The 26,745-nt window shown below is 42.9% G+C and overlaps 1 protein-coding gene and 1 long non-coding RNA gene across 15 annotated transcripts in view; one reads left to right on the top strand and one right to left on the bottom strand.

Annotated features, from left to right (window-relative positions):
- RASAL2 (RAS protein activator like 2) overlaps positions 1-26,745 on the top strand; it is a 227,051-nt gene that overhangs the window by 121,651 nt on the left and 78,655 nt on the right. For 9 of the 14 annotated variants that reach the window (XR_014169349.1, XR_014169350.1, XM_081915024.1 and 6 more), the window contains exon 4: positions 24,510-24,616. Coding sequence is in view for 12 of the 14 variants with exons in the window: in XM_081915024.1 (XP_081771150.1) it covers positions 24,510-24,616 (107 nt within the window). In the remaining 2 variants the exon portion in view is untranslated. Of the gene's footprint in view, positions 1-2,410; positions 2,674-3,296; positions 3,580-15,834; positions 15,961-18,392; positions 18,490-23,857; positions 23,895-24,509; positions 24,617-26,745 lie in introns of those variants that run through there. The other 5 variants (XM_081915018.1, XM_081915017.1, XM_081915020.1 and 2 more) reach the window with 5 other exon arrangements.
- LOC309372025 lies at positions 12,807-14,293 on the bottom strand. The gene is made up of 2 exons (XR_014169372.1): positions 13,274-14,293; positions 12,807-13,081 (listed from the first exon to the last, which is right to left on the bottom strand). It is a non-coding gene; the product is annotated as an uncharacterized lncRNA (long non-coding RNA).

The raw sequence follows: 26,745 nt of genomic DNA, 5'->3' as shown, positions 1-26,745 counted from the left end.
AAACACGCTGATTCCCGGACTATCTGCGGGCTGGATGGAGAAGGCAATTGGGCCGCATCCGACCCCTGGGCCTTAGGTTGCCTACCCCTGGTCCAGAGGAATGGAAGCCAAAAGAAGGGTGTAATGAGCTAATAAAGAGGAACCCGTGGAAAAGACATGTTGGAGAGCAAGGCTTGAGGGAACGGAGATAGGGAACTGCAGCAAAGGTTAGTCATAGATGGTGCTCTGAAGAAACGTAAGGCCTGAGCATTCATGTTCAGGAGATGCTGAATAGCAGAAAGTGAGCAGAATGTTTTGAGGTGTGGTTTGGCTGCAGGATAGTAAAGTGGGGCAGAATAGCCAGTGGTCTGAAAAGCAGGATCTTGAGGAAGTGCATTGAGGGCCTTGGGTGGAGAAATTAATCTGAAAAAAGGAGGAGAAAGGAGAGCAGCCCCAAAATAGTTCATAAGAGCCGGAGACTAGAGGGGTTGTGCACTATTGTCAGGAAAGGGAGGAAGCCAAGGTGGGGATTCTGCACACTGTGGCTTCTGCTTTCACTAAGGTATTTCAGCCTCACAATTCTAAGGGAGAATGAGGTTCATAAAGCAGTAGATGGCAGTTTGGGCTGAGTTTCATTTATTGAACTGAGCCAACCAGCCAATTCTTTGGTGTCTTTGGTGAGTTTCCTTTCCAGGCGCAGGACATCTTGGGGATACTGCCATCAGTTCTAGTCTCAGCTACAGTGGTTCGTGGGAAGCAGGCCGCTGTCTTCTCTGAACCTGTGTTTCCCTTCTCTCATAAACTAGTCACATGTCTCCTGTCGCTACGTTATTCCTCCTTTGCTCTTTCTGAAATCATCTGTAAATAACAGTCTCTTTGGTGCTTTGCACAGTTGCTGCTGTGACAGATTTTTATTTAAATTAAAGGTGATATGTTTGCAAGGGAGCTTTTATATTTAACTATTTAGAACAGGGTTTTGTTTTTGTTTTCAGGGGGAACTGAATATTTCGCCAGCAGTCTACATTTTTTCCAACCTGTCCAAATCAGCTTGTTTGCTTTGCAATATCTGGAATGAAGCTGTGAAGCTTTTGTCTCTCACCCACCCCAGTTTTCTGTCATCACTAGGTTTGTGGAAAGCCATTTCCCTGAGGTGGATCACTTTGGGAAGCTCCTGTGGTATTTCAGGAATCTTTCTGTTCTTTGCAGGTTTAGAGCCTCTCAGATTACTAGAAATATGTTCCATTAACACTGAAAACACAAATGAAGCTGGAGTTTAACTCATTCCTAATTGTGGGCAGCAACATCATTTTGGGAAAGCCTTAGTAATAAAAGCATGGGATGTGGATCCCATTTTGTATTCCATCATAAAAGCAGAATATTTCTCAATTGTACAATGTTAGATTTAATGCTTTAGCATAAATAGGAATGACTGCTGAATGTGTCGAGAGAGATCTTGTAAATGGACATTCTTTCTGTGGAAATGTGCCATTCTCAACAGAACTATAAGTTTTCTGAGATGCTCAGAGAATAGTTGATATATTCAATGCCACATTGTGGAAGTGATGAAAGGAAAGAGAAGGAACCATCAAGTCGCATTGCTCGGTCCCAGAACGGGAAGCACAAGGTGAAGAAAATGTTACTTTCCATTGGACCTACTTCTGTTGGTTGAAGAGTATGCTAACAACAAACATTTTATTGCATAGTCAAGGGCCAAAATGAATGTTAAAAAATGAATATGTACAATTGAGTTGCACTGATTTCTGCTTCAAGTAGAATGAGTCACTCAAAGCTTGCATAGTCCTGTGCTTGTGTGTGTATGCAAGTGCTTGGGTGGGTGGGGGTGCCAAACTGGGTCTTTGACCTGGGTGGAAAAAAGCCAAGTTCCGCCCCTGATTTATGTTTCATCATGCTCCCACTGATGACATCAGAACCATACTGGAGTTTCTGAAATTTGAAGAGCTTGGAGAGAAATCCACAACAAACAAACAAACAAACAAATAATAAAAAACCAGTTTGTATTAACTGAACCCAATTCCAAATTGAGGCGACAGGAATTCACCCATCAATACTCTGCTGTATAAGCTCAGTCCCATCTCCACAGCACAGCAGCTTCTGCAAATGTACTTCTGCTTCTGCAGTCCTAATGATGGTTTTAGAATTCAGAAATCACTCTGAGCCCATAATTAAGCTTCAGGTTGGTTTTGTTTTGATGAGCGTTTGAGAAGGGGGTGGAGGTAACTTGCAGCTTATCAATGTCTGCTTGGTTAGCTTCATAACAGCATGCATTCTGCATCCCAAGACTTGTCCGGAGGCTTTTTCCCTGGGATTTTCCTTGTGAGCAGTAGCAAGAGGGTGGGCTCGTCAAAGCTGCCGTTCCGACTTCTGGCAGAGGGGAGGGGGGGGAAGTCTGAGGGCACACAAGGGCTGTTGCATAAGTAGGAAAAGAACAGAGGCTTATCACAAATCTACATTGCGCTGTGGGGTGGAGACATGCACCACAAGGAAGGAGAGATCGTGTATCCGCTGAATCGGAAGGAAGAAAATAGGAATATCCTAGTTTTGAGGACGTGCAGGAGGAGCTGCCAGTAGTGGGAAGCGTGTGCTCAGCTTGTCTTCAGCCCATGATTAAATTACAGCGCCAAGCAAAGGGATCTTTCCTCTACGCAGTATCTCTCTGCAACTCTGGATAGGCAGGTGGGAATTGTTGTGGGGTTCATTTAAATGGTTCAGACTTGATGTTTTGTTCTCTGCAGTGGTGTTGTCATGTCTTTAATGTAGGGCATTAGTAGCAAAAGACTGGAGTGTAGAGGCACTTATTCCCCCCCCCCAGCATATTAAAAAAAAGGACATTTTTGTCCCGTATGTGCAGCAACAAGATAGTAGAACACCCTCCTGTTCCTTGACTTCTTCCCCTTGCTTTTTAAAAGCTCCCGTTCAACACCTGACAAGAAGCAGAGTGGGTGCCTGTGTTTCACTTACTTGTCGAGAGTTGTTTGCTTCCCTGAGTTGCGGGGAAAGTGCCGGGTGGAAATAGTCCTTCTCTTGCCTCAGAGTCACATAAAACTTTTTGTCATTGAGTTTGCCTTCCTGTCAGAAGTCTGGCGCTCCTCATTTTGGTATCCACTCCGTTCAGATTGGATTAGATGGCATCGTGTTACATGGACTGCAGTTTCTCCGTACTTGAGCGGCAGTTTAAAGGGAGCTGCTCTTTCATGAGCTCATGTTTTGGCTGCCGGACGCCGCCTTCTCTTACTCACATGCGCACACCCCTTTGGGGAGAGGAAAATGAAAAGTCCGTCCCTGTTAGTTTGCCTTGGTTCACGCGCACACACACGCACACGGGATTCCGGCACTCTCCTCTGCCGTGGGAGAGAACGAGCGCGAGAGAAAGGGTAGCTATTGTTCGACTGCCCGGAGCCAGGGAACTGGATAGGGAAGCTTGGCCTCAGTTTTTGTCCTGGCTTTTCTTCATTCCACACTGTCCAAGGCAGAGGACAGACAAGGAGTGTGGCTGCCGAAAGCGGTGCTGTTAGACGGGGGCTGGCATGCCGGCAGGACCATGACTGAGGCACCGGCAAGGTCACAGCATGCAGGTTTCAGGTAAGGTTCCCATCAGCAAAAACTTTAGGGGCATACCAGAAAGCCTGTTGAGGGGCAGGGAATGTTGCATTTTTCTTTCCTAAAAATAGGTGCTTTCCTATACCATCTGCCTTGTATCAAACAGCTGTTTTCCCCCTTTTATCAGTGACTTTCATATCCTAAGTGAAAAGTTAAGAGAGAAGAGCCATTGCTCCCTTTCTGTTTCCTTTTGAAATCTGAAAGTGTTTTGATATCGCTTTCCAGAGCCTACTCTTGGTTTTACAGGTAGCACCAGCAGCACAATCCTATGCATATCTGCACACAAATAGATTTGCTGAGTTCAGTGGGACTTACATTTAGGTGTTTATAGGATTGTGGCCTTAACTGTGTTATACATTTGCTAAATATGGAAGTTGAATGAGCGAGCTACAACAGGTACAGTGCTGGTTCAGTATGAAAACAACTTTTATTCTCCTTTCAATACGTCATTAACAACACATGAGAGTTTCCAGAAAGAAGTTGCTGTAATTAAATAGTGTGTTTACTTATTCCAGGCCTTTTAAAATAGAGCTATTGGCCTAAAGATTCATAGAGCTGGTATATAAGGGTAAAAAAATATATAACTATTTTTACATATAAAATACTTGCAGTTGTGTTTAAAATATGCAGCCCGCAGCTGGCATGATTAACATGTAATCAGTGTCAAATTGTACCAGGCAAAGCTTCCTGCTTTTCTGTGAAAGTGGAAAAATAAAAGCTTTTCCGGAAACTTAACAAGTTGCTCATAGTTTGTCTTCATGTTATGAAGTCACCTGTTAAGCACTGTGATCTTCTAAAATACACCCTGGTTGGTCCCTGTGAGATAGATCAGAATTTATTTTTCTGTGCATTTTGTGCTAGAAAGTTAATTCAACTTATGCTAGATTTGTAGAGTTAGTCAAGGTGTTTGTGAAGGTAATGGCAAAATGGCTGCCCATGCTATGTGTTGAAATTGCTGCTATTTTCTGAATCAAGCTCATACATTTTTATGGGTGAAAAATAAATGTAGAGCTTGCTGAAAATGAGATCCTCTTCCTAAGAGTTGGAGAGCAAGGAATGTTAAGGGGGAGATGGTCACCTGACACAAGGTCATCCCTCTATCAAAAATCCCCACTTATCTTTCAGCTCTAGTTTTCCAGTACATGCCTGGTGGTGACCTTTGCTCCCTGGCTCTGTCACTCAGCCATCGGATTTCCAGCTCTGCCCTTTCTCCCCAAATGCCCCCTTTGCTTAGAATTCCCTCCCAGAACACCCAGATGCTGATGCTTTTTTCTTTCCATCAAATTCCTCCCTAAAACATATATTTCCAATGTAATCTCCCTAGTCCTCATCCCCTACTGAAAAGAAGCCCTAGTACACGCAACTGAACACACATTCTTCCCTTCCCTTCCTTATCCTCATTCCTATCTTCCTCCCTAACCCCCATTAGCCTCTCTCTCAGCAAATTTTAAATCACAGGTGAATAGCCTGTGGCCCTAGGACAGCATATGATCTTTGCTCTAATTTCATATGGATGCCAATGGGGCAGACGAGAGAAGAAAGTGTGACCCCACCCACTTGCTTTTGTCTCCATCCCTAACCACTGCCAATATACGGCCCCAAGATATCCCTGAAGAAATGCAGTCCTCCCCACTCCCATTTTAGATTACAGGGCAGGGACCTACCTGACTTGTGTTTTTAAAGCATCATGGAGCATACTATATGAACAACAACAATAAAAACATGCATTCATTTAATTTCACGCATGAGTCACTTTCTACAAAACATCTCAAAGTGATTTGACAATAAAAATGTATGTGAAAACAATGTTAGATCCAAATAAAAGTATTGTCATTGTTGTTTAGGCGTTTAGTCGTGTCCAACTCTTCGTGACCCCCATGGACCAGAGCACGCCAGGCACTCCTGTCTTCCACTGCCTCCCACAGTTTGGTCAAATGCATGTTAGTACAGTGGTACCTCGGGTTACATATGCTTCAGATTACAGACTCCGCTAACCCAGAAATAGTACCTTGGGTTAAGAACTTTGCTTCAGGATATGAACAGAAATTGGGCAGCGGCAGCACAGCAGCAGCAGGAGGCCCCATTAGCTAAAGTGGCGCTTCAGGTTAAGAACAGTTTCAGGTTAAGAACGTAACCGGAGGTACCACTGTAGCTTCGAGAACACTGTCCAACCATCTCATCCTCTGTCGTCCCCTTCTCCTTGTGCCCTCAGTCTTTTCCAACATCAGGGTCTTTTCCAGGGAGTCTTCTCTTCTCATGAGGTGGCCAAAGTATTGGAGCCTCAGCTTCAGGATCTGTCCTTCCAGTGAGCACTCGGGGCTGATTTCCTTCAGAATGGATAGGTTTGATCTTCTTGCAGTCCATTGGACTCTCAAGAGTCTCCTCCAGCACCACAATTCAAAAGCATCAATTCTTCGGCGATCAGCCTTCTTTATGGTCCAGCTCTCACTTCCATACATCACTACTGAGAAAACCATAGCTTTAACTATACGGACCTTTGTTGGCAAGGTGATGTCTCTGCTTTTTAAGATGCTGTCTAGGTTTGTCACTGCTTTTCTCCCAAGAAGCAGGCGTCTTTTAATTTCGTGACTGCTGTCACCATCTGCAGTGATCATGGATCCCAAGAAAGTAAAATCTCTCACTGCCTCCATTTCTTCCCCTTCTAAAACCTCCATTTAAAATGCTCATTTGGAAAAGTGCGGTGTCTGTAATGCAACAGGAGGGAGTTCCAAAGGGTAGTTGCCACCACACAAAGGCCCTGTAGCAAGATCATATGCAGTGGACCTCCTGATGAGGATGCTTGTCTGCAGGAGGTCCTCTCCTACAAAGCACAGTGGTCAGTTGGCTATAGATGGAGTGAGACAATCTTTTGGCTATCCTGGTCCCGAGTTGTATAGGGCTTTGCATATCAGGACCAACTAATTGAACTTAGCCCAGTAACTGATTGGAAGACACGTTGTTGTTGTTGTTGTTGTTGTTGTTGTTGTTGTTGTTGTTGTTGTTGTATTTATTCTTTCTCCAAGAACCATGACTCAAGGCTGCTCACAAAAGCTAAATCAAACATGGCCAAAACACAGGAATCTAAAAATATCTCTCCCATCCTTCTGGCAGAATTATGGCCTGCCAAGCAGGTCCCTCCTGTGTAGCTATTAAAAGCAGAAACAAAAGACACATGCTACATGTCAGCATGGCTGAATGTGGTCACGGAGGCAACAGTTGACGCCTTCAAACGTAAGCCCTTCGTTTTCCTTTAATAGCCTTTCTGGCTGCAAAGTCGTTGCTGGCAAGTTGGAAAAGAGGGCAGACACCATCACTTGCCTCTATGCCATAGGCCAGGAGTTCTTCAGTGCGGTGAGCCTCCCTATGTTTAGGAAAAACCTGATTGCTGCAGGAGGGGAGCAGCTAAGGCAGAGTTCGCTTCTCTTGTGGTGCGAGAAGGACTATGGTCAGTGGCTTTCTATGAGGAGAACAAGGAGGGTCATCTGGAAAATGCGCCCAGCGCAGTAAGCCATGATGTTGGGTGGGTACAGCACCCCATTAGTGCTACTGACTGAGAAGGGGAGTACAATGTATCTGTCTTCTGCCTTGGAAGAACCTTACTGGAGCACAGAATCCCGTGTGGTCTGCAGCAAAGGTCACAGCTGGGTATAGAATGATAGGACAGGACTAGATCTTAAGATCTAGAAATAAACACAAGAGAGTTAGGGTTGAACAGGGCAATAGTATGTTATTATTTCAGTTACATGTTCTTAGATATAGTTGCAGTGAGGTTTAATAGATTTCACAGAATTGTAGGATTGGAAGGGGCATGAGGAGTCATCTAGTCCAACCCCAGCAATGCAGGAATCCTCCGCACAGCTGCCCCTGATCTCTTACGTCTGAGGCTTTTATCTCAATGATCCGTTCAGTAAAGGTAAAGGGACCCCTGACCATTAGGTCCAGTCGTGGCTGACTCTGGGGTTGCGGTGCTCATCTCGCTTTATTGGCCGAGGAAGCCGGCATACAGCTTCCGGGTCATGTGGCCAGCAGGACTAAGCCGCTTCTGGCGAACCAGAGCAGCGCACGGAAATGCCGTTTACCTTCCCGCCGGAGTGGTACCTATTTATCTACTTGCTCTTTGACGTGCTTTCGAACTGCTAGGTTGGCAGGAGCAGGGACCGCGCAACGGGAGCTCACCCCTTCGCAGGGATTCGAACCGCCGACCTTCTGATCAGCAAGTCCTAGGCTCTGTGGTTTAACCCACAGCGCCACCTGCGTCCCTCCGTTCAGTAGCGCCATGCAATAGTTCAGTAGCTGCATGCAATCCGTTCAGTATGCAATCCGTTCAGTAGCTGCATGCAATAGGTTAGTAGTTGCTGCTTTCCTAAGACTATTCAGTTGGTTAGGGTGTGAGGTGAGTTTTGAACCAATGACGTTGCAGCTGATAGATTAGCCACTATACAACATCAGTTCCATCTGATTTATTTTGGCTTTTTAATGTTGGATAATTTAGTTTGCCTCTCAGGTTAATTATAAGAGCAAGTGGAGAAGTACGATATAATCCCTATGCAAATTTGTAAAATAAACAAGGCACAAACCTAGCTACAGGGAGAATGATAAAAAGTGGTCGTTGTGAGAACTTTCACTTTCTCAACTATCCATTCCGTATGCTATTGATTGCATATCTATGGCTCTGAATTTTAGGAGAAACCAGATCCTTATCCACACACCCACACTCACAAACTCTGCAGCACTCTGTCCAAGGACTGACATTTGGCTAATTAGTGCTTGGGAAGTGCCTTCAAGCCCCGCTTTTACCTGCCCCACACCTGGTAGCATAGAGGGCTGGTGTGCCTGGCTCGACTGAAACAGCTCAGTGGGCCTCATCAGGAACGTGAGCCACTGGTTCTCCATCCTGATTGAAAGCAGCAATAGGTAGAGCTAAGAATGATAGTAACCAAACCTTGTAACACGTTGTGCATGTATATAGAATACAAAAGAGAACAGCACAGTTGTAGTTGCATAGATTTTCAGCAGCAGATGAAATTCCCTTTTCTGCACCCTGAGGCTCCATCCCCTTTGCTTCTGGTCACCTTATGTGTAAAGTTTGCGTATTGGCAATTTCAATGTGTCATCTTAAATTTTGTAATCTTCCTTAAAACACCTCCAGTATAGTGAACTCAGGTCCAGAGTTATGATGGCTATGCAGTCAAAATGGTGCTACTGATAAACAACAGAGAGGTATCGGCAGGCTCAGGGGAAGCCCAAGATTTATTGAAGTACCAAAAAATAAAATTAGAGCTAGCCCTCCTGCCCCCACGGACTGAGCATACTCAGTAGCCAGTGAACACTAAATATCTGTTTCAACACTTGAGTGAAGGAAGGGAATGGAAAACCAGGGAGGAGACAGAATGGTTCATGCTGAAAGAATGCATCGCTGGCTAGAATACTTAACAGAAACAGTCAGCACTGCAACATTATGTTGCAGGTCTCATTTGCATATAATGTGCATTGAAATGTGTGGGGTGACTTTTTTCCTACCTTGGCTGACAGCATATTCCTCCTGCCAGACATTTTTCAACTTAGTCATGTGGCTTCTTGGCAAATACTGTCTACTTTGGGACATACAATTCCAGTCCCACCTTTAAAAGCTCCCTCTCCAGGGGATGTAATGGCAACCTCTGTTGTTTTGAACAACGTATGGGTGGGGATTATTTTAACAATGCTGGCCCTTCATTAGCCAAGGAAGCGTCTGTTACGACATAAGGCCACTCCTTTTCTTTCCTGCCTTCTCCTGAACTTGCTTCTTGCCAAACAGGCTGCTTGATAGTCATTTTTGTTATGTGGGCACCTGTTCAAAAAGAAGTGGAACTAACTCGGGCAGGTAACATAAAGTTAATGAAGCGGCCCTTAAAAATTCTCAAAAACAATGGTGAGTTTCAGTGGTGAGTTTCCAAACCATTAAAATGACCTTTGCATGAAGAGGCTGTCTGGTTCCCCTGCTTTGCCTTTTCTTGGTCAGTACTTCTGGTGCCCCTCAATAGCTGAAGGTACTCCAGACCAGCTGCCCCACTCAACTCGACCCATAATCATTACTTGTGAGAATGCTTCTAAGTCAGTAAATGCAAATAAGCTCCTCAGTACAAATGCTCCCCTTGACAGTCCTTTTCCCAGAGGAGTCTTTGAGGAAGCGTGCCTAATTTGACTGACTTTATCAAAATGCATAACTGGGCCCAGTGGCTTCTAAAACTCAAATTTCATATGCTAAACTTGAGGCAAACCTGGAAGTGCTATGAAGGGTGCCCCAAGCCAATCCTGGCTCCCTGATTAATGCGCCTGTATGCTGTGCTTGTCAGCCAGTTATCACTCTGAAGTCACTCGTGCAACAGGAACCTAATCTGACAGTCAGCCCATCTGGCTTGGTATCGTTGGTGCTGACTGACAGCAGCTCTTCAGGATTCAGAAGGTGCGCTTTCCTAGCCCTTCCGAGAGACCTTGGGACCTTCTTGCAAATCAGATGTTATTCCCCTGAGTAAAAGGTTGTTCTCTCCATTCATTATTATGTGTTCCCTTAACACACCATGTGTCATCAGTCACATCAGTCACTATATTGTTTCCATATGGGAAAAGGGAAGTTGAGGGAAGACGTCTTGCCTAAGGATATATAGTGAGCCCATGGAGCCATTCACCCATCAAAAACCATTGAAAAAAATTCCCCATTGATGGACATATTAAAGAACTAAAACAAACAGAGCTACACAAAAGAGAATTATCCACACCTCTTAACACAGTGAGACTGTGTTGGAATTTGAAGTAATTGTTTCCTGTCTTTCAAGTTATTGACACACATACACACTGCCTTGAGTATTTTTGCCAAATGCACTGTCCTCATGCACCTGGCTCAGGAAGGAGTACACACTGGAGCATAACTGTGGAAACTGCAAACTCTCACCAGCATTTTGTTGATTATGATATGGAAGTGGTTTAATTTGGTAGTAATGTTACCAGCAACCATTGCAAAAAGTGAATTCTTTCTTAGCCCCTGTGCTGTGGTGCTGCCTCATAGCTAGTGAAGACATTACGATTGATGGCGTTAAGACAGACACGGATGGCATTTGCTCTTAATTTTCTTTTTCAGGGAGCTGCTCTGCTTTAGGGAATTAATGACGCAGGCTGTGCCTTACCGATCTCTGCAGCTGGGCCAATTGCAGCAGAGCAGAGGAGGAGCTTCGCACTCAGCTGATTCCAGCAATCCTCTGATTTCCTTAGTATCTGAAAGGATCAGGCAAGGACAAGAGGGGTGGAGCAGGACTGATGACTGACATAACGTATTCCACCCTCAACTTTGAGAAATCTGCCTGGCTCATGCAGAGCAAGCAAGCTAGTTTGACTTGTTATGGGCATGTTAACCAACTTCAGGTCCTATTATTACCCATCAGCTCCTCAATATATTTTACACAGAGGAATGCTTTATTGAGGAGCTGATGGGTAATAATAGGACTTTCAGATTATGAGAAAGTGAATGTCACTCAATGCAACAGCAGTGGGGCCCTGAAGAATAATACAACAGCAGTGGGGGCCTGAAGAACATGGAATGGGTCTTAAGCTATTCTGTCTGTTGCAGGTAGACAATACTATTTCAGGGGCATTATAAAGCGCTTCTTAATTTCCACGAGGGCTAGAAACTTGCCAACTCTTTCTTTCAGGGTCTCCCCCCAGCTCAGATTCCCAAAGGAGTTGCACATCTTAGTGTACATGCTTCATGTTCCATATTTGGCAGAGTGGCTGATGTAAATGCAGATTTCCTTCTAGACCAGGGGTTGGCAACCTAAGGCCCATGGGCCACAAGCAGCCCATGGGGGTCGTTTAACCGGCCAAGGAGCCGCCCCCGAACTGAGCTGCCCGATCGGGGAGTCCCCGCGTGCTATGCTAAACCAGCGCAGCATGGGGACTCGCTTCTGCAGACGCCGGAAATCTCACCTGCACAGATGGAGACGCCAGAAATTGCGGGCATGCAGGCGATCTCGCCCACGGAGGTATCTCCGCTGGAGTGAACCGGCCCAGGCGAGGTGAACCTTGCCAGCCCCTGTTCTAGACCTCCTGCAGGATGGTCTACATGTAAGAAGACATCATGAGACATTTTAGTTCTAACTGTCCATCTTGTTACTGGATGGTGGGAGAAAGGAGCCCCAGTGCACTAAACACACCACTTTCTTCCAACACTCAATTAGCTTCAGGAATTATAATAAGAATGACTTCCAGTGGTGTTCCTATATTGATTATGCATATTGCCGTGAAAGAAGTCACTGACTACAGCAAGGCTGGTCAATCAAAGGCATGTCTCTGCATCTTGTGGGTCTTTAATGCTTCGAATGCTAATGCCCTTTGATTTTAGTATTAGGACTCCTAGTTTTTGTGCACACGTAGCATCTCTTTCCATGCCTCTTAGGGCTCCAGTGTTTGCATACATTATGAATGATAATTTTGCTAGAATACTTTCTAAAACACTCAGACCCAAACTTCTGTGAAGCTTTGCTAATCAGGAATGCGACTATAGGGTAGCCAAAGCTGTTTAGCTTCATAGGTTGTTGCTGTGCTGTAATTTTATGAGGTGACACATTTGACAATTGAGGAGATAAAAGCAGACCCATAAATGTAATAAGTTGTGCATTCATATTTTGGAATAAGATGTCCATATTTATTTCAAATATTTAGCCTAGATTATTCTGGGAAAGTTGGTTATCATTTGGTTTTTCTTTATCTGAAAGCTTTAGAATTAGCAAGGAAACACCATAATTGGGCGAGTAAAGGAGAAATTGTAAATTTACTTTCCCTTTTCAAATTATTTCCATGATTCCGTGAACTATTAAGTGCTTCCTTTCAAAGAAACATAAAGCTGCCTTGGCTAGTTTGCTTTCACAACCCTTTATGACTTCAAAAAGGCAATTCTTTTTCTAAGTCATAAATAATGTTTCTTCTCACAAGTTTTAAGGTGAGAGAAATATATTTTGTTTTTCTAATATAAATTTACTGCTGTACATTTTCAAAAAAATAAAAATCAAGTTCATATATACATCTAACATTTCGCAAGAGTGAAAACAGAGTAGTAATTTGAAGAATTGAAAGTTGGAAAATTATTAAGTCCTATATACCCAGCACAGTGTTAGAAGGGTAAGATCCTGTAAATTAAAGCCTGGTTTGTCAAGCTTCTGCCAATAATACACATAACAGGGAGAAAGGATGTATTTATTTATTTAAAGTGGTGTATACCAGTTTTAAGGCGAACCTCAGAAAACAGTGTTTGTTAAATTATTAAAACAATTAGAATTGAATACAAAATAAACAGAAAGCAAACACTACTTTGTCTTGAAGAAAGTGTGTCTACTAATTCTTCCCACCTCTCAGGGCGATGTTCTTATGGTTGCATTTGCGAGGAAGGGAAAACCAGAGACTCCTGGGAGGGTGGTAGTTCGTTAAGCTGTTTCTTTCTCCTTCTTCCTTCTTCCTGAATTGGCACAGATCAAGCACAATTCATTTATGTGTGCATAAGGCAGTCTTCCAAAGTTAGTAGCCCACAAAATAATGACTGGCCCAACCTTCTTATGAATATCGGTCATTTCATGGCGCATCATCTACCAGGGAATTGAGGAGAGAATCCATTCTTATTGCATTTACAAAAAGTTCCATACCTTCTTACCTAGATATAAAACCTTCCTTCCTGCAGGCAAACTGGCAAGTAGTATTAACACACTTGGTTGGACCACCCTGGCCTGGGCTGCTCTTCTTAAGGGCAGGTTAATGACAGACATTGACTCTGCGCAGAAGGCAGACCTATCAAAGTTTTCATTAACACGTTTTGGCAGCTCAGCTGCTCATTACTGTCATGTGATCTGAAGATGAAACATCCATAGCAGGAAATGGCACAGGACATTGGCATGTGATTTACCTTCACTCACAAGAAACTGTATGGGGGAAATGGCTGCCCCCATATGTATTTATTTATTTAAAATATTTGTATACCGCTGTTCAAAAAAACATGAGTTCATTTAAAAAGGAGTTTTCTGGAGACATTTCTGCACCAGTTTACAAGCTTAGCCTTCTCTCTTTGCTATGGACCAGCTGATCAAGAGGGTATTTGGGTGTCCCCTGGTTTTTCCTGTATTTCCTGTGTCAATAAGAGTTTATTATTCTTGTAAATGTCTGCTAGGTGATTTAGCCTTTGTGGTGCGTGATGTGATGGAATAATGGGTGATAAACCAAGGAGATTAGCGGGGTTGGGGACAATATGCCTACTTTTTCTTTCCATGCCTTAAAAATGGATAGTGTGAACCTATTTAGTGTTGTGGGGCGGTTTTTTCCAGCTTGTTTTGGAGGAAGGGATATGCAGCAGGGGTGTTTTCAATTGGATCTAACTCCAACTGTCTCCTAGAATGTATGTTATGATGTGTGTTGTGAATTCCCCATCCTCAGTCTGAGGTCAAGAAGAGCAAGTAGTTGAGACCTGTTCTTTAAGTTTTGTACGATAAAATGAGTGGTTGTAATTTGTTCGGCCACATACTAAGATGGTTTGGTAGATGGTGGAATGGAAGGGTTGAGAATGGGTAGGTTAATTTTGGAAGGGTGATCATTTTGATCGTGGCTATTTTATCTGAGAGAGTGAAGTTAGTATTGTTCCATCACCTCAGGTCTTTGTTAATTTGTCGCCACGGGGATTTTTAATTGTTGTTGTTGTTTAGTCGTTTAGTCGTGTCCAACTCTTCGTGACCCCATGGACCAGAGAACGCCAGGCACCCCTGTCCTCCACTGCCCCCCACAGTTTGGTCAAACTCATGCTGGTAACCTCGAAAACACTATCCAACCATCTCGTCCTCTGTCGCCCCCTTCTCCTTGTGCCCTCCGTCTTTCCCAACATCAGTGTCTTCTCCAGGGAGTCTTCTCTTCTCATGAGGTGGCCAAAGTACTGGAGCCTCAGCTTCACAATCTGTCCTTCCAGTGAGCACTCGGGGTTGATTTCCTTCAGTATGGAGAGGTTTGATCTTCTTGCAGTCCATGGGACTCTCAAGAGTCTCCTCCAGCACCATAATTCAAAAGCATCAATTCTTCGGCGATCAGCCTTCTTTATGGTCCAGCTCTCACTTCCATACATCACTACTGGGAAAACCATAGCTTTAACTATGGAAATCTTTTTAATTATGGAGGTATAATTTGTTGAGGTTTCTGGATATTTGAACCCCTAGGTATCTGAATTTGGTACAACAGAGTTTTATCTTTATTTTATATATATTTGGATATGAGAGAGTGTTGAAACACATTGCCTCAGATTTAGCAAACTTCACTTGTTGCCCTGACACCACTGCAAAAGTGTTGAGTTCTTTGGCTAGGTGATTGCTGTATTAATAGGGTATGGTGTCGTGACCCTTAGGCCTGCAAAGAGCCCTAGTTTATATGTTTTATCTTTTATTTCCACTCCCTTGATATTAGGGACTGCCCGGAGTTGGATTGCTAGAGGTTCTAGGGCCATAGGGCCAGGATGAATAGGAAGGGAGGAGGCAGGCTTCACTGTTTGTGCCTCTTTGGATTGCTATAGCGTTGGTGTCCATATTGTTAATTTTGCATTTAGTTCAGGCTTGGCATTAGATTTGTTTGAGGGTTTGTAGGAAGTTGGGACCAAAGGTTAGGCTGGGTAATACTGATAGTAGGAATTTCCATTCTAAGCAATTGAAGGCTTTAAGGATATCTTATGGACATGATCATCAGTGGTTTTTTGGCTATTTTGCTGTGATTATCAGATTCAGTAGTTTCCTAATGGAGTCTGTTATGTTGCAATCACAGGCAAAGCCAGCCTGATCTGGAGTATTAGTTTGTGTAGGAGGTTTTTTTTTAAGCAGTTAGCCAAGATTGATGTGGATATCTTGTGGTCTTGATTTATCAGTGAGATTGGGCAATAAGATTCTACTTTAAGGCTAACTTTGAGTGGTTTGGGGATAGAGACAGAAATGTTTGATTTCGGAAGCCCTGGCAGCAGAGCTGAAGTTTGTTTTTAACTTTCTGAAAGTTGCATATATGAAAATTGTGATTTGCATGTGCTAATTTGCCCTATGGGCCTATTCTCTGGTTCTGTTAAGGACCCAACAGGTGCCTTTGCTCCTGCATTGCATCTGTTTCTCCCAACACTGAGCTGGGATCTAGTCTATTGAGATACTTAGAACTATATATGAACTGGCAAGTAGCTCTCCTTGGGCAGAGAAAGAACTGACTACTGTGGCTGGCAGGCAAATAAGAGGTCTCTATATTGTTCAGGTCTGGTACGAACACGTGAGAACCTGCCCTGCCACTCACCTCAGTTCCACAGGACCTCTATCCAGCCATGTCCATTTACCCAAGGTAAGGCAGCAGGATCCGTATAGTAAAAGCTATGGTTTTCCCAGTAGTGATGTAAGGAAGTGAAAGCTGGACCATAAAGAAGGCTGATTACCGAAGAATTGATGCTTTTGAATTCTGGTGCTGGAGGAGACTCTTGAGAGTCCCATGGACTGCAAGAAGATCAAACCTATCCATTCTGAAGGAAATCAGCCCTGAGTGCTCACTGGAAGGACAGATTGTGAAGCTGAGGCTCCAATACTTTGGCCACCTCATGAGAAGAGAAGAGAAGACTAAGACCCTGATGTTGGGAAAGATGGAAGGCACAAGGAGAAGGGGACGACAGAGGACGAGATGGTTGGATAGTGTTCTCGAAGCTACCAGCATGAGTTTGACCAAACTGCAGGAGGCAGTGGAAGACAGAAGTGCCTGGCGTGCTCTGGTCCATGGGGTCACGAAGAGTCGGACACGACTAAACGACTAAACAACACAACAAGGCAGCAGGGGGTGGGTGCGTGAGGGATGGTGGGCCAAGTCAGCCTGGCCTGGTTGGGGGTGGGAGGTTGTGTCACGTGTGTGATGTCATGCACGTGCAATGCAAGCCTGCCCCCCCCCCGAACTTGGTGCCTCTGCTAGCCCATTAGCTTTTTAACTTGATCCTTAAAGTTTTTAAGTTACCATATTGTCCAATTAAACCAAGTTTTTAAAATTGCTTCCTGACTGAAACTGAGACAAGTTTGAAGAAAGCCTGTCTCTGCTGCAGAGGGAGAAGTATATTAGGATAGCCCTGTTCTGGGTTCTTGGGAACTTATGGTAGGAAAATATTACTGATTACTTATATACCTGTGGGCATAGGGTGGTATATAAAGTCAAGAAATAATAATAATAATAATAATAATAATAATAATAATAATAATAATAATAATATCATCCACTGTCAGAAGAGGGACACTATCTGAGCTTCAGTTCTGCATTGGCATTTCCTCTTAATTCAACACTGTGCTTTCTCTCATCCCCTCATTAACCGTGAACTTTGCATGTTATCTGCTGGATGCCACCACCACTGGAGTTTTGCTAGCTTGGATGTAATTTCTTTGCTTCGCCGTTCCTCGCTTGTTGTTTTCTTAATTCCTTGCCACTAAACGTTTAGCAGCAAAATAAGGACGAGAAGCAATCTGTAATTGGGCTGCTGTAATTGGGCGTATCATTTAGCAAAACAGGTTTATTTTGCATTTGATGTTGGTTTGCTTAAAAGGGAGTAAAAGGGGATCCTGCTCCTTTAAAGAAAGCCGTTTTTTTTCTCGGAGCGTCAGCCTGGTCCCGGAGGACAAAGGCGTTTTTGATTTGTGAGGCCCCTCATTTGTCAGGGCTCGTCCTTGCTTGCATTTGTACAAACCTGTGAAGTGACCCTTTAGGTCAGATAAAAAATATCTTCTAAATCCGCCCCTCCCCCCCGATTCCGTGTCGCAAGGGGACCTAGCAAACACCCGTTGCACAGCTGCAGGACCAGCACACGCTCCCTAGATAGGGCAGTCTTGTGATGCTCTCTTCTTTTGTCAATTAAACGGACTCTCTTTCCGTAGCTAGGGCTCTTTTGATTCCTCCTAACAGGACTCCTTTCTCCTGACCCCTCTTCTTTGTTCTCCCGAAAGGGTGGGGGAGAGCCCCATTAACCGAAGTTGAGCTGGGCTCGCGTTGGCTGCTTCTCATTCTGATGAAGAGGAGCTGTTCTAATATCCTTAATGCTGCTGTTGGCAGTTGGAAACAGATTCCATTATTGTTGATCAATGCAGCCGCCATGCGGGAGGGAGGGAGGGGTGGAGGGGGGTGAGGGAGGAGGGGAGGGGCTCTTCCTATTCACAGATTGATCAACCTGCCATTGCATGAGCAAATGCGTTGTAAGAGAGGCTTGGATGCTATTGTAATAATAGCTGGGGCAGGAAAGGGGACTGGTGGCGATGCAGCTCTCTCTGGTTGTTAACAGGGTTTTTAATGATCTTTAAGCTTTTTTTGGAAAAACAAAGATACTGAATTTTTTTTATCTTACGCACCCTTACCTCAAAGGAAGACAGTCATATATTAGACTTTATTATGCTGGGTGGCTTGTTGATCTTTCCTGCATTGGGACCTGTTTCTTTTGTTTTCCCCCTTTATCTTCTCAAATGCTATTTTCTCATCTCAAGCAATAGGCCACTTCCCCATCACATTGTTTTTGTTCTTCCTGCTTGAGGTGAGAAACTGGCACCCAGTTTTCTTTCCTGCTCCTCCTCATGTCTCCTTCATCAGAAAGGTCTGTAAGCTAGGGAGTTGGGAGCAGGGCCAAGCCCGCCATCCTTTTTTCCATTTCATTTTGTTCAGTCCAGTCAATAACTCAAGTACTGGACTCCCAGGATCATCTGCATTTTCCCACCCTCCCTCCCTCGATTCGTTTGGCCATTGTCTTCTGTATGGAGAAGTTTTCTGGCTGGAGAATGAGTTTCCTTTCTCCTGGAGATGCGGCCGAATGGCTGGATAGCAGCACAGAAGATGAGCGAAGCCTCCTGTCATTTCTTGGTACGGTAGGCTTGGAATACTACCTTTTTCAAACATTGAATTGATGTAGACTTCTTAGATGGGCTTGGTTTCATCCTGGAATTGTCAGAGGAATGCATTTAGTTGCACTCTGTGATGAGGCGTGAGTTCTAAAGTTTGCCGCAAGTTAAAAGATCTCTGTTAAAGAGATAAAAGCTGGAGTAATTTGTGTGTATCACAGTAATTGCTTATACAATTACACTTTCTAAAAATATTTGATTGTTCTGTGTAGTCTGCAAGTTTATAGATCACTTGGCCTACTGGAATCTGACTAACTAGAACTCACTAACCTAAGAGGAACTATTTTTAGCAATGTATCACACAAGGTACCTATCACAGGTTTCTCTCTAAACTTTTCTTTGCAAATCACCATGTACATTGGATGGTTTCTATAGTATATCGTGAAAACCCTGGAGATCCCATTAGAATGCCAACCATTCTACTTCTCCAGTATGACTTAATTCTAAATAGATCAGTAAAGTAGCAGATAAAATGGTTTGTGACCTTTGAAGTTTTCCTTGTTTGTTTCCTTCCCTTCACTAAGCATTGAAGCAACATAAAAAACTGTTTAAGCTAGTTAGCGAGAAGTTAATATAAAGCAGAAAGTTGTTCACTTTACCTTTTGTGCTGTAGAGCTTAGGAAGTGTTGACCAGCTATGTAGCTCTTTCTCACAATGTCCAGCCAGATGTTTCTGGGTCCTTGCCAGGAGGGCAGTGGGATGCTGGCTGCTACCTTCCATTGAACTGTAATGACTAATAAGCTATGGGAGTGTCTATTCTCTATGCCTTTGTCTAACCCAAAGCCATCAAAACTTCCTTTTGTTATTTCACATTTTGGCTCCTTGGTGTATGTAGAACATGGCTTTTGAGTTTTATTACAGTTTTGAGTTGAACTTCCAAGAAACCTTGCAAATTATGCATGTGGCAATGTTTAATAGAAGTTGTTCATAGTGTTGCTTGCAGCAGTGATGGTGGGATTGTCACCCATATTAGTTGCTTGCAGAAATACATTCCGCTTGTTCATGTTAAATGCACCTATAAAGTCATTTGGAGTATATCCATATGGTTCCAGAGTGTGTTACCAGGAGCAGTCCCATCACCCAATAAAAATTAAGAGCTGTGACAATACAATAAATGCTGGGATGGTTTCGTTTATATGCTAAATCCTTAACTCTCGGGTAGTTTGCTATCTTGCTCATGTTTTTTTACCAAAATGTTGAAATTTGTGTAAAAGAGATTAACAGGATCCCAGGATTAAATACCCATGGGCCATGCAGAAGTCTCAGCATCCCCAATGGTTTACCCAGTTCTAGGCCATATTACAATTGCATGATATTGGTTTGGAGCACAAACATGATGGGTACTTAAATGATACATTTCTGTAGGTCAGCAAGTTTGATGTGCCACAATTGTTGGTTGAACTTCCAAAATTTTGGTCTCTTGAAAAATTGTATTTGGCAGTTGTTTTCATGTCATGTTTCTATAGAAGTTAACCTTTTAGTTATTTTTTACTTGTTTATCCTATCCAGTGCTTTCTCCAAGGAGCTCATGATAGCATACGTGGACGTTTCCACATTTTTTAAATCCTCTTCAGCAGCCCTAAAATTAGATTAGGCTGACCTGACTTGAGTGGGTTTGGCCCTGCAAGCCAAACACTTTTTTGATGTGTCTAGAGCCAGCCTTGGGTATTTATGTACTCAAAGGAAGATTGAAAGGTTCCTTCTCGCTTGCCTCTGTGCCAAATGTTAGAACTTCTGAGCCATCCTGCTTGCTCCTCCGGTTTGCAGGGCCCTGACAAAGGCATTTGCCCATTCTAACACCATACCAATCCACGGCTGGTGTCTCTAGGTCGCTTCCTCTAGTCTAAAGCTATGAAGATCCTTGGTTTTGGACTGGATTACAACAGGGCAGTTCCTGTTCACCCGCCTCGTGTTTTACTTCAGCTGCTCCTATATCAGATTTCTCAGCCCATTTCTTCCTCCTGCTGTGGCGATCCTTTGAACACTGTTTGGTATTTCCCGACCTCCTCTCTGTAGGCCTTAGACCAGGGATAGAGAACATTTGGCCCTCCAGAAGTTGTTGGACTCCGACTCCCATTAGCCGTGGCCACCATGGCCAATGGTCAGGGATGATGGAGCTGTAGTCAAGCAACAACTGAAGGGCCACAGGTTTCTCATACCTACCTGGGACCTTTCATCTTCCTCCTACCACCCTGTATTCCCAAGTAAAAGAAAGCATGTCAGTTGGTTAGAGTGTGGTGCTGATAACATCAAGGTTGCAGGTTTGATCCCCATATGGGACAGCTGTATATTCCTGCATTGTAGAGAGGTGGACTAGATGAACCTTGGGGATCATCTACAACTCTACAATTCCATCTCTACAATTCTATGATTCAAAATGACTCTGGGAAGTGAAAGCCCCTTTCCTCTCCTGTTTCAATAAAAAGTACTGTGTTATTTCCAGTACAGATGTAAAACTGCCCCAAAAGTAACTATATTTGGGAGTGGGAAAAAGTGATTGTGTGCTCTCTCCCTCTCTCTAATATCTTCTGTCTCCTTTAATTGTGATTTAGCATTTTAGCTGATAAGGGAGCTCCTGCATCAAGGTTGGAAACCAAAGAATGGGTCAGAATAATGGGTGTTGGTGGGTGTTATATCAGGGCAAGGTAGTTACTCTGTCAGGGCAGCTCTGTCCTGCAATGTCATTAAAGTCAAGCAAAAGGACTAAAGGTTCCTAAACCAGACCACCAGCTTACAGGAAATCCACAGGCCTGTTAGCTGGATGTTTGATTGATGAAGACTTGTAGTGTATCACTTTATGCTCTAAGGGCTAGACTCTAATGGCTAAATGTGATTTTCATGTTTTATCACTGCCTTCCTGGAAACTCATTAACTGTAAGGTTGTAACACTTTGATTTGAAGGAAGCCTCTTTCCTCCTGACTTGTTCTTGAAGAATTATTGAATGAGTGTGCCACTGGTTCAAGTCTTATCTCAGCCATGAACTCCCCAGGTACTTTTAGACAAGCTCTGAGCCTTTACTTCATCCCCATCTGCAACATGGGGATAGTAAAACTGACCTACCTTGCAGGGATACAGTAAGAAATACTGAGAAGACATATGAAGTGCCATGAATACTCAAAAAGTTCTGTATAAATCCTGTGGGTTTTTTGCCCTAATATATATGCTAAAAAGAAAGGGCTGCTCTGTAATTTGTCTCCGAAGGCCTTTGCCATTTCATGAATAATTACTTGAGCTTGTTTCAATCTACAAATGTTATTTAACAGCTAATCAAAACATTTTTAAATACTAATATTTGCCACGTAATAGATTTCCACAATATGAGTGTGTGCTTGTGTGCATGCATTTTCACACACATCTTAGTGTACTGGTGAAGAAGGATGTCATTCACATTTCAGCTGTATAGAGAGAATGGACTAAAGGTTTGAGGCTCCTGTTAATTCTCAGAGACAGTATGATCTGTGCCCTAGTGAATGAGTCATGCAGTGAATTGTGGTAATTTAATATTTGAAGATGAAGAGGTGCATTGATTTTTGCAGCAGGTGAAAATAGTGCAGAAGCACTATGTTACATGCATTGGAAGAGGAGGGCAACAATCTAATTTTGGCCTGGTGGCAGTAGTATAGATTTTCCAGCCAACTCAGCAGAAAAGCCATTTTAAGGGCACAGAAACAGCAGCTGCAGTATTTTCAGTAAGTTGGTGCGCAGTTAGAAGTATCTGTGATGGCTAACAGCAGCCTTCTTATTTTGCTATGCCTGGTCCATCAATTGCAAAGTTGATCTCATCTCTATCTGGATTTATCTTCTTACTCTCTTTAATAAAGTTTCTGGCCTTTCTGAAATCAGAAGCTTGCAGACTGGCTGATCTCTAGGTCACTTATTTCTGGTACTGTAGGTGGAAGTTGCGTGGACAAGTGTGGATTTTCTTCTTCCCTCCTTTAAAACAAGACCTCCCCCCCCCCAAGAAAATACAGCAGTCTGTTTTTGACAGGCGGATCCAGACTTATGCTTCTTCATGTATGACTCTGCAAAATCCAACAGACTGTGTTAAATTACTACAGATGCTTTGATAAGGAGGAGCAATTTTCCTGAGTGAGTATATAGCAGGACTAGCCAAGCCTCACTGCAATGCTTGACTGTGCCGGAACTGGAGGAAAAGCACATCTTTTAGTTCCTTCTTTTCCAAATATGCTCTATCTTGCTTTGTTTTTTCCTATTTGTTTTTCTGAAGAACAAATGCCATTTGTGATCTTATCCAGCGTACTGCCTGCAAAGATATTGGCTTCTTTTTTCACCTTTTGCGGAAAAGAAGGCATCATTTTGGAATAAAACCAGCAATCTCTGCAAAGGATTTTGAGAGACTTAAAAACATAGTAATTCTGAAAGAAGGAGCAGACAGTCCATGGGTTGTGGCGAGAGATACTACCCTGTTTTTATCACCAGTTTATGCTGAAGGAGAGTTACAAGTGAAGGATCTCTGTTGCAGACTACAATTTCCATCCTGCATGGAGAAATCTACCTCTTCAGTTTTAAACCTATGGCGTGGTTGACTTTGGAATATCTCCCAAATGCTGCCTTTTACCCATTTTTTTGCAAGTTTCTGGATACAGAGTTAACATTGTAATTCACATTTAAACAAGAAGAGACGTATCCTCTGGTGTGAAGCTCTTCACAGTTTGTCAGGATCCAGTTTTCTAATGCCATCTCTCATCATGTCAGATTTCCCCCCCTCTAAGTCTTCATGGATGCACCGTGCCGTAGGACTGGTAAAATCAGACTCTGTTATGCAAAAGCATCACAGAAGGATTTGTTGGTGGGAATCTTGTCGCGGTTATTTTTTGGTGAAGAAAACCTCCTTTTCTGGAACTCGGCTGGTTGCGCCTCTCCTTTGACTCCGGGGATCAGGATGGATAGGGAAATAATCTGAAACTGAGGAGAGCTGGCTGCTGAGTGTCTGTTAATAGCTTGAAAGTAACTGATGAGGAGGATGTGCGTTCAGACCGATTGATTGAATAGCTGCAGTCTTCTCGTGCATTTCCTCCTTGCTCTCTGCAAGCTGTAGCGAGGGGAGGGGGAAGAGTGGGAAAAAACCGGCTTTCTCTTAAGTGGAAGTAGCACGGATCCCAAGGGCCAGGAGGCTAGAAATGGAACTTTAAGCTGCATCTGTCTCCTGAAAGGAGAACAGCGGGAATAAAAAATGCCAGCCGCCGGCATCATAGTTTACTCCCTTCCTTTTCAATCCCGAAGATAACAATGGACTTTTTCTTAGGATGTGGTTTTCTCTATTCTGTGCTGAGTGTCTGTCAGTTAAGCTGCATTCCTTTAAGCTTAGGTTTGTGAACTGGAAATGGGCAGCAGTTGTGATAAAGGTATCTTATCTATAGTTTTCTCTGTGAAAAAATGTACATATTGATCCTGTCGTCTTTGTTTAGGCAGATGTTGTGATCACAAAGTCATAGCTTAGGTCATGCTGTCAGAACAAGGAGAAAGTGACCTATTTTTTCTTATCTGCAGCAGTTTTCATATTATGCACCATCAAGTGTGTGAATCTTTTGGTGGCGTTAGGTTACAGTCTTGTTCGTGCATACTTTAGAGGAAGTACTGTTTAACTCATGACTTACTTACGGGTAAACGTGCATAGGTTAGGGCTGTTACTGTCTGAACTATGAATTATGACCATCCCTATGATATCGAACCTCAACCTTTAACAAATTACGTTCAGCGCAGTTTATATCAGGAGCATCTCCTTATTGTGCTTGGCAGAATTAACTCCCTTCATGCCTGAGTACTTTTCAGTTGCAGATAATATGTGTGCTGTAACTTTGCCAAGGGAGTGCTGAACAGAGCAGCGTCTTTTGAATTGCTTGCGATGTTCGCTTTGCAAAGGAGAGTGAAGTTTCCATAACCTGTAAATAGTGAGAAATGTGTCTGTCTGCGGGAAGTGGTCTTTCATTTTTCTCACCTTTTCCCTTTCCTCTCTCCAGAGGTCCCAGCAGAGAGATCTCCTCGCAGACGGAGTATCTCAGGGACAAGCACATCAGACAAAACCAACCCCATGGACCCATCAAATACATCTCCATTCAAAGTGCCGGTAAGTATCCTTTCCTTGGAAGGGGAGGGGTCCCAGCTGAAGGTCAGGGTGACTAAAATGGCCTATGAACAAACAGCATTCCTTATCAATTTGGGGTTAAGAATTCAGTAGGCAGCCAAAAGGCAGACATATTGTCACAAGTTGTCTGATTAATATTTATCTCCTGATAGACCCAGAACTTATCCCTGCCTTTTTTTTAATCCTTGACCCAAAGTCATAAATGTCTTAAACTATATGATAAGGCTGCATGTGGATGGATCTCTGTTATACTGAAATACTTCTGATACCACTGTGTTGACTGTATAGTAGATAGCGAAGCTCTTTTCCAAATAAAAAACGCGTAGTTGGCCCAGGTTACACACTTTAGAACGATGTCTGTTTTTCACCATAAGGCGATGCGAAAAGGACGATCGTGAGACCCATACATACCTTTCCATACTTCATCAGAGGGTCTTCTCCAGGTCACCCCACCTAATGAAGTGATGTGGGTGACCTCTGTGGAGAGGACATTTTGGGAGGTTGCTTTCTGCTTATGAAATGCTCTTCTCAGACAGGCTTGCCTGGTACCTGCACTATGGTATTTTAGATGCAACAACCCATCTGTTCCCTCAGGCCTTTCCATTACAATTCGTTGGATTCTTCAGTTTTTTGCTCCTATTCCCTCCCTTACTGAGTTTTATGCTGGTTTTAATTATTTTATTTGTTTTAGCTGCTGTGTGTTACACTGCTTTTAGCTGGAGTTTCTGATGTGATTTATTTTATTTTGGCTTTAGTGGCTTTATTATGAATTGTATTTTGTATTTTATTCTGTGTAAACTGCCTGAAGAGGTTGGTTGGATGAGTAGTACGCAAATCAAATCAAATCAGTAAATAAGGATATCCTGATTTGTGCTGGCCACTCGCATAGATGCTATAAACTTTAAAAATCAGGTTTGCAAAATGTAACCCTTCAATTGCAAAATATATTTGCATTTTGGGTGCATCTCATGGCTCGTATCTGTGTGAAAACTCAGACTCAATGAGGAATGAGACCCTTCATTTGCCCAACTGGGCAAAAGGACCTTACTTTCACAACAGCAACAAGGGGGGAAATCTATTCAAAGTGAGCAAAAAAGCAGTGTGGATTTCAAAGGCAGAGGAATTTATCATTTCAGGCTTGCGTATTGGCCTTCAGTTTGCACAATGAGCCCTAATATTTGGTTATAAATTACTTGGGTTTTGTAACAATTAATCCCAAAAGCCGGGAATTTCTTCCCATAATTTGTTAACAATTGATGAATCAAAATTGTAGCACAACTGCTATAATATTTATGTACCTTTTAATAATGATGATGATTATTATTACTACTACTAGAAAAGGCGGTTACTGCACAAATCAAGTTAAAGCTGACATGCTTTTTTAAAAGTATACCTTTAAAAAAAAGAAAAATGTAGTCAGCCACAATATTCTGGGCAGTAGTTTTATGATCCACTTACTGGTCTGCAAGAAATAGGTGAAGGGTCCTTTTGTTCACTTAATCCCCCAGCCTGTCTTACTTTCCCAACCTCTTTTTCCTCTCCCTCCTATCTCCATTTCAATTATTGAGAATAGAAATTTTCAGCTGACAATGGTTTCAGTTCTATTTATGTTCTTAACATTAGGCACTTTTAAACTATTATACAAAGCCATCATGGATTGTTTTTAGGAAGAGACTATTTTGAGTTTTGCTTTCATTGAAGTGGATCAGCCTTTAATGAGCTTTAGTTATATAATCATTCCAAACCTGGCATAAACTGTATGTTTGAGCATTTCCCTTTTCCTTTTTAAAAAAGTATTAAATGAATGACAGATCTATCCCAAACAGATTAAACACTGCTATATCAGCATTTAGGTGATGCATGTTATATGCATTGTCAGAGTGAAGAGAGAGTTCACACTGCAGTGATGGGTCCTATTCTTCCTTCTATTTAACCTTTGAGCAACCCTGCCATAATCATTTATATATTCTGGGATCAATATTGTACAGTTAACACAACAATAATTTATTGAGGCATGGAATCAGCTGCATTTCCTAATCTCTTCACCCAGGGAAATTTGTTTTAGCATGTATTTCCAAATGTTTATTATCAAATACAAACAATGTTTGACA

The sequence above is a fragment of the Podarcis melisellensis genome, assembly GCF_964234715.1.
Source record: "Podarcis melisellensis genome assembly, chromosome: 6".
NCBI lineage: Eukaryota > Metazoa > Chordata > Lepidosauria > Squamata > Lacertidae > Podarcis > Podarcis melisellensis.
The sequence above is the reverse complement of the archived record's forward strand: the minus strand, read 5'-3'. Positions and strand labels throughout refer to the sequence as shown.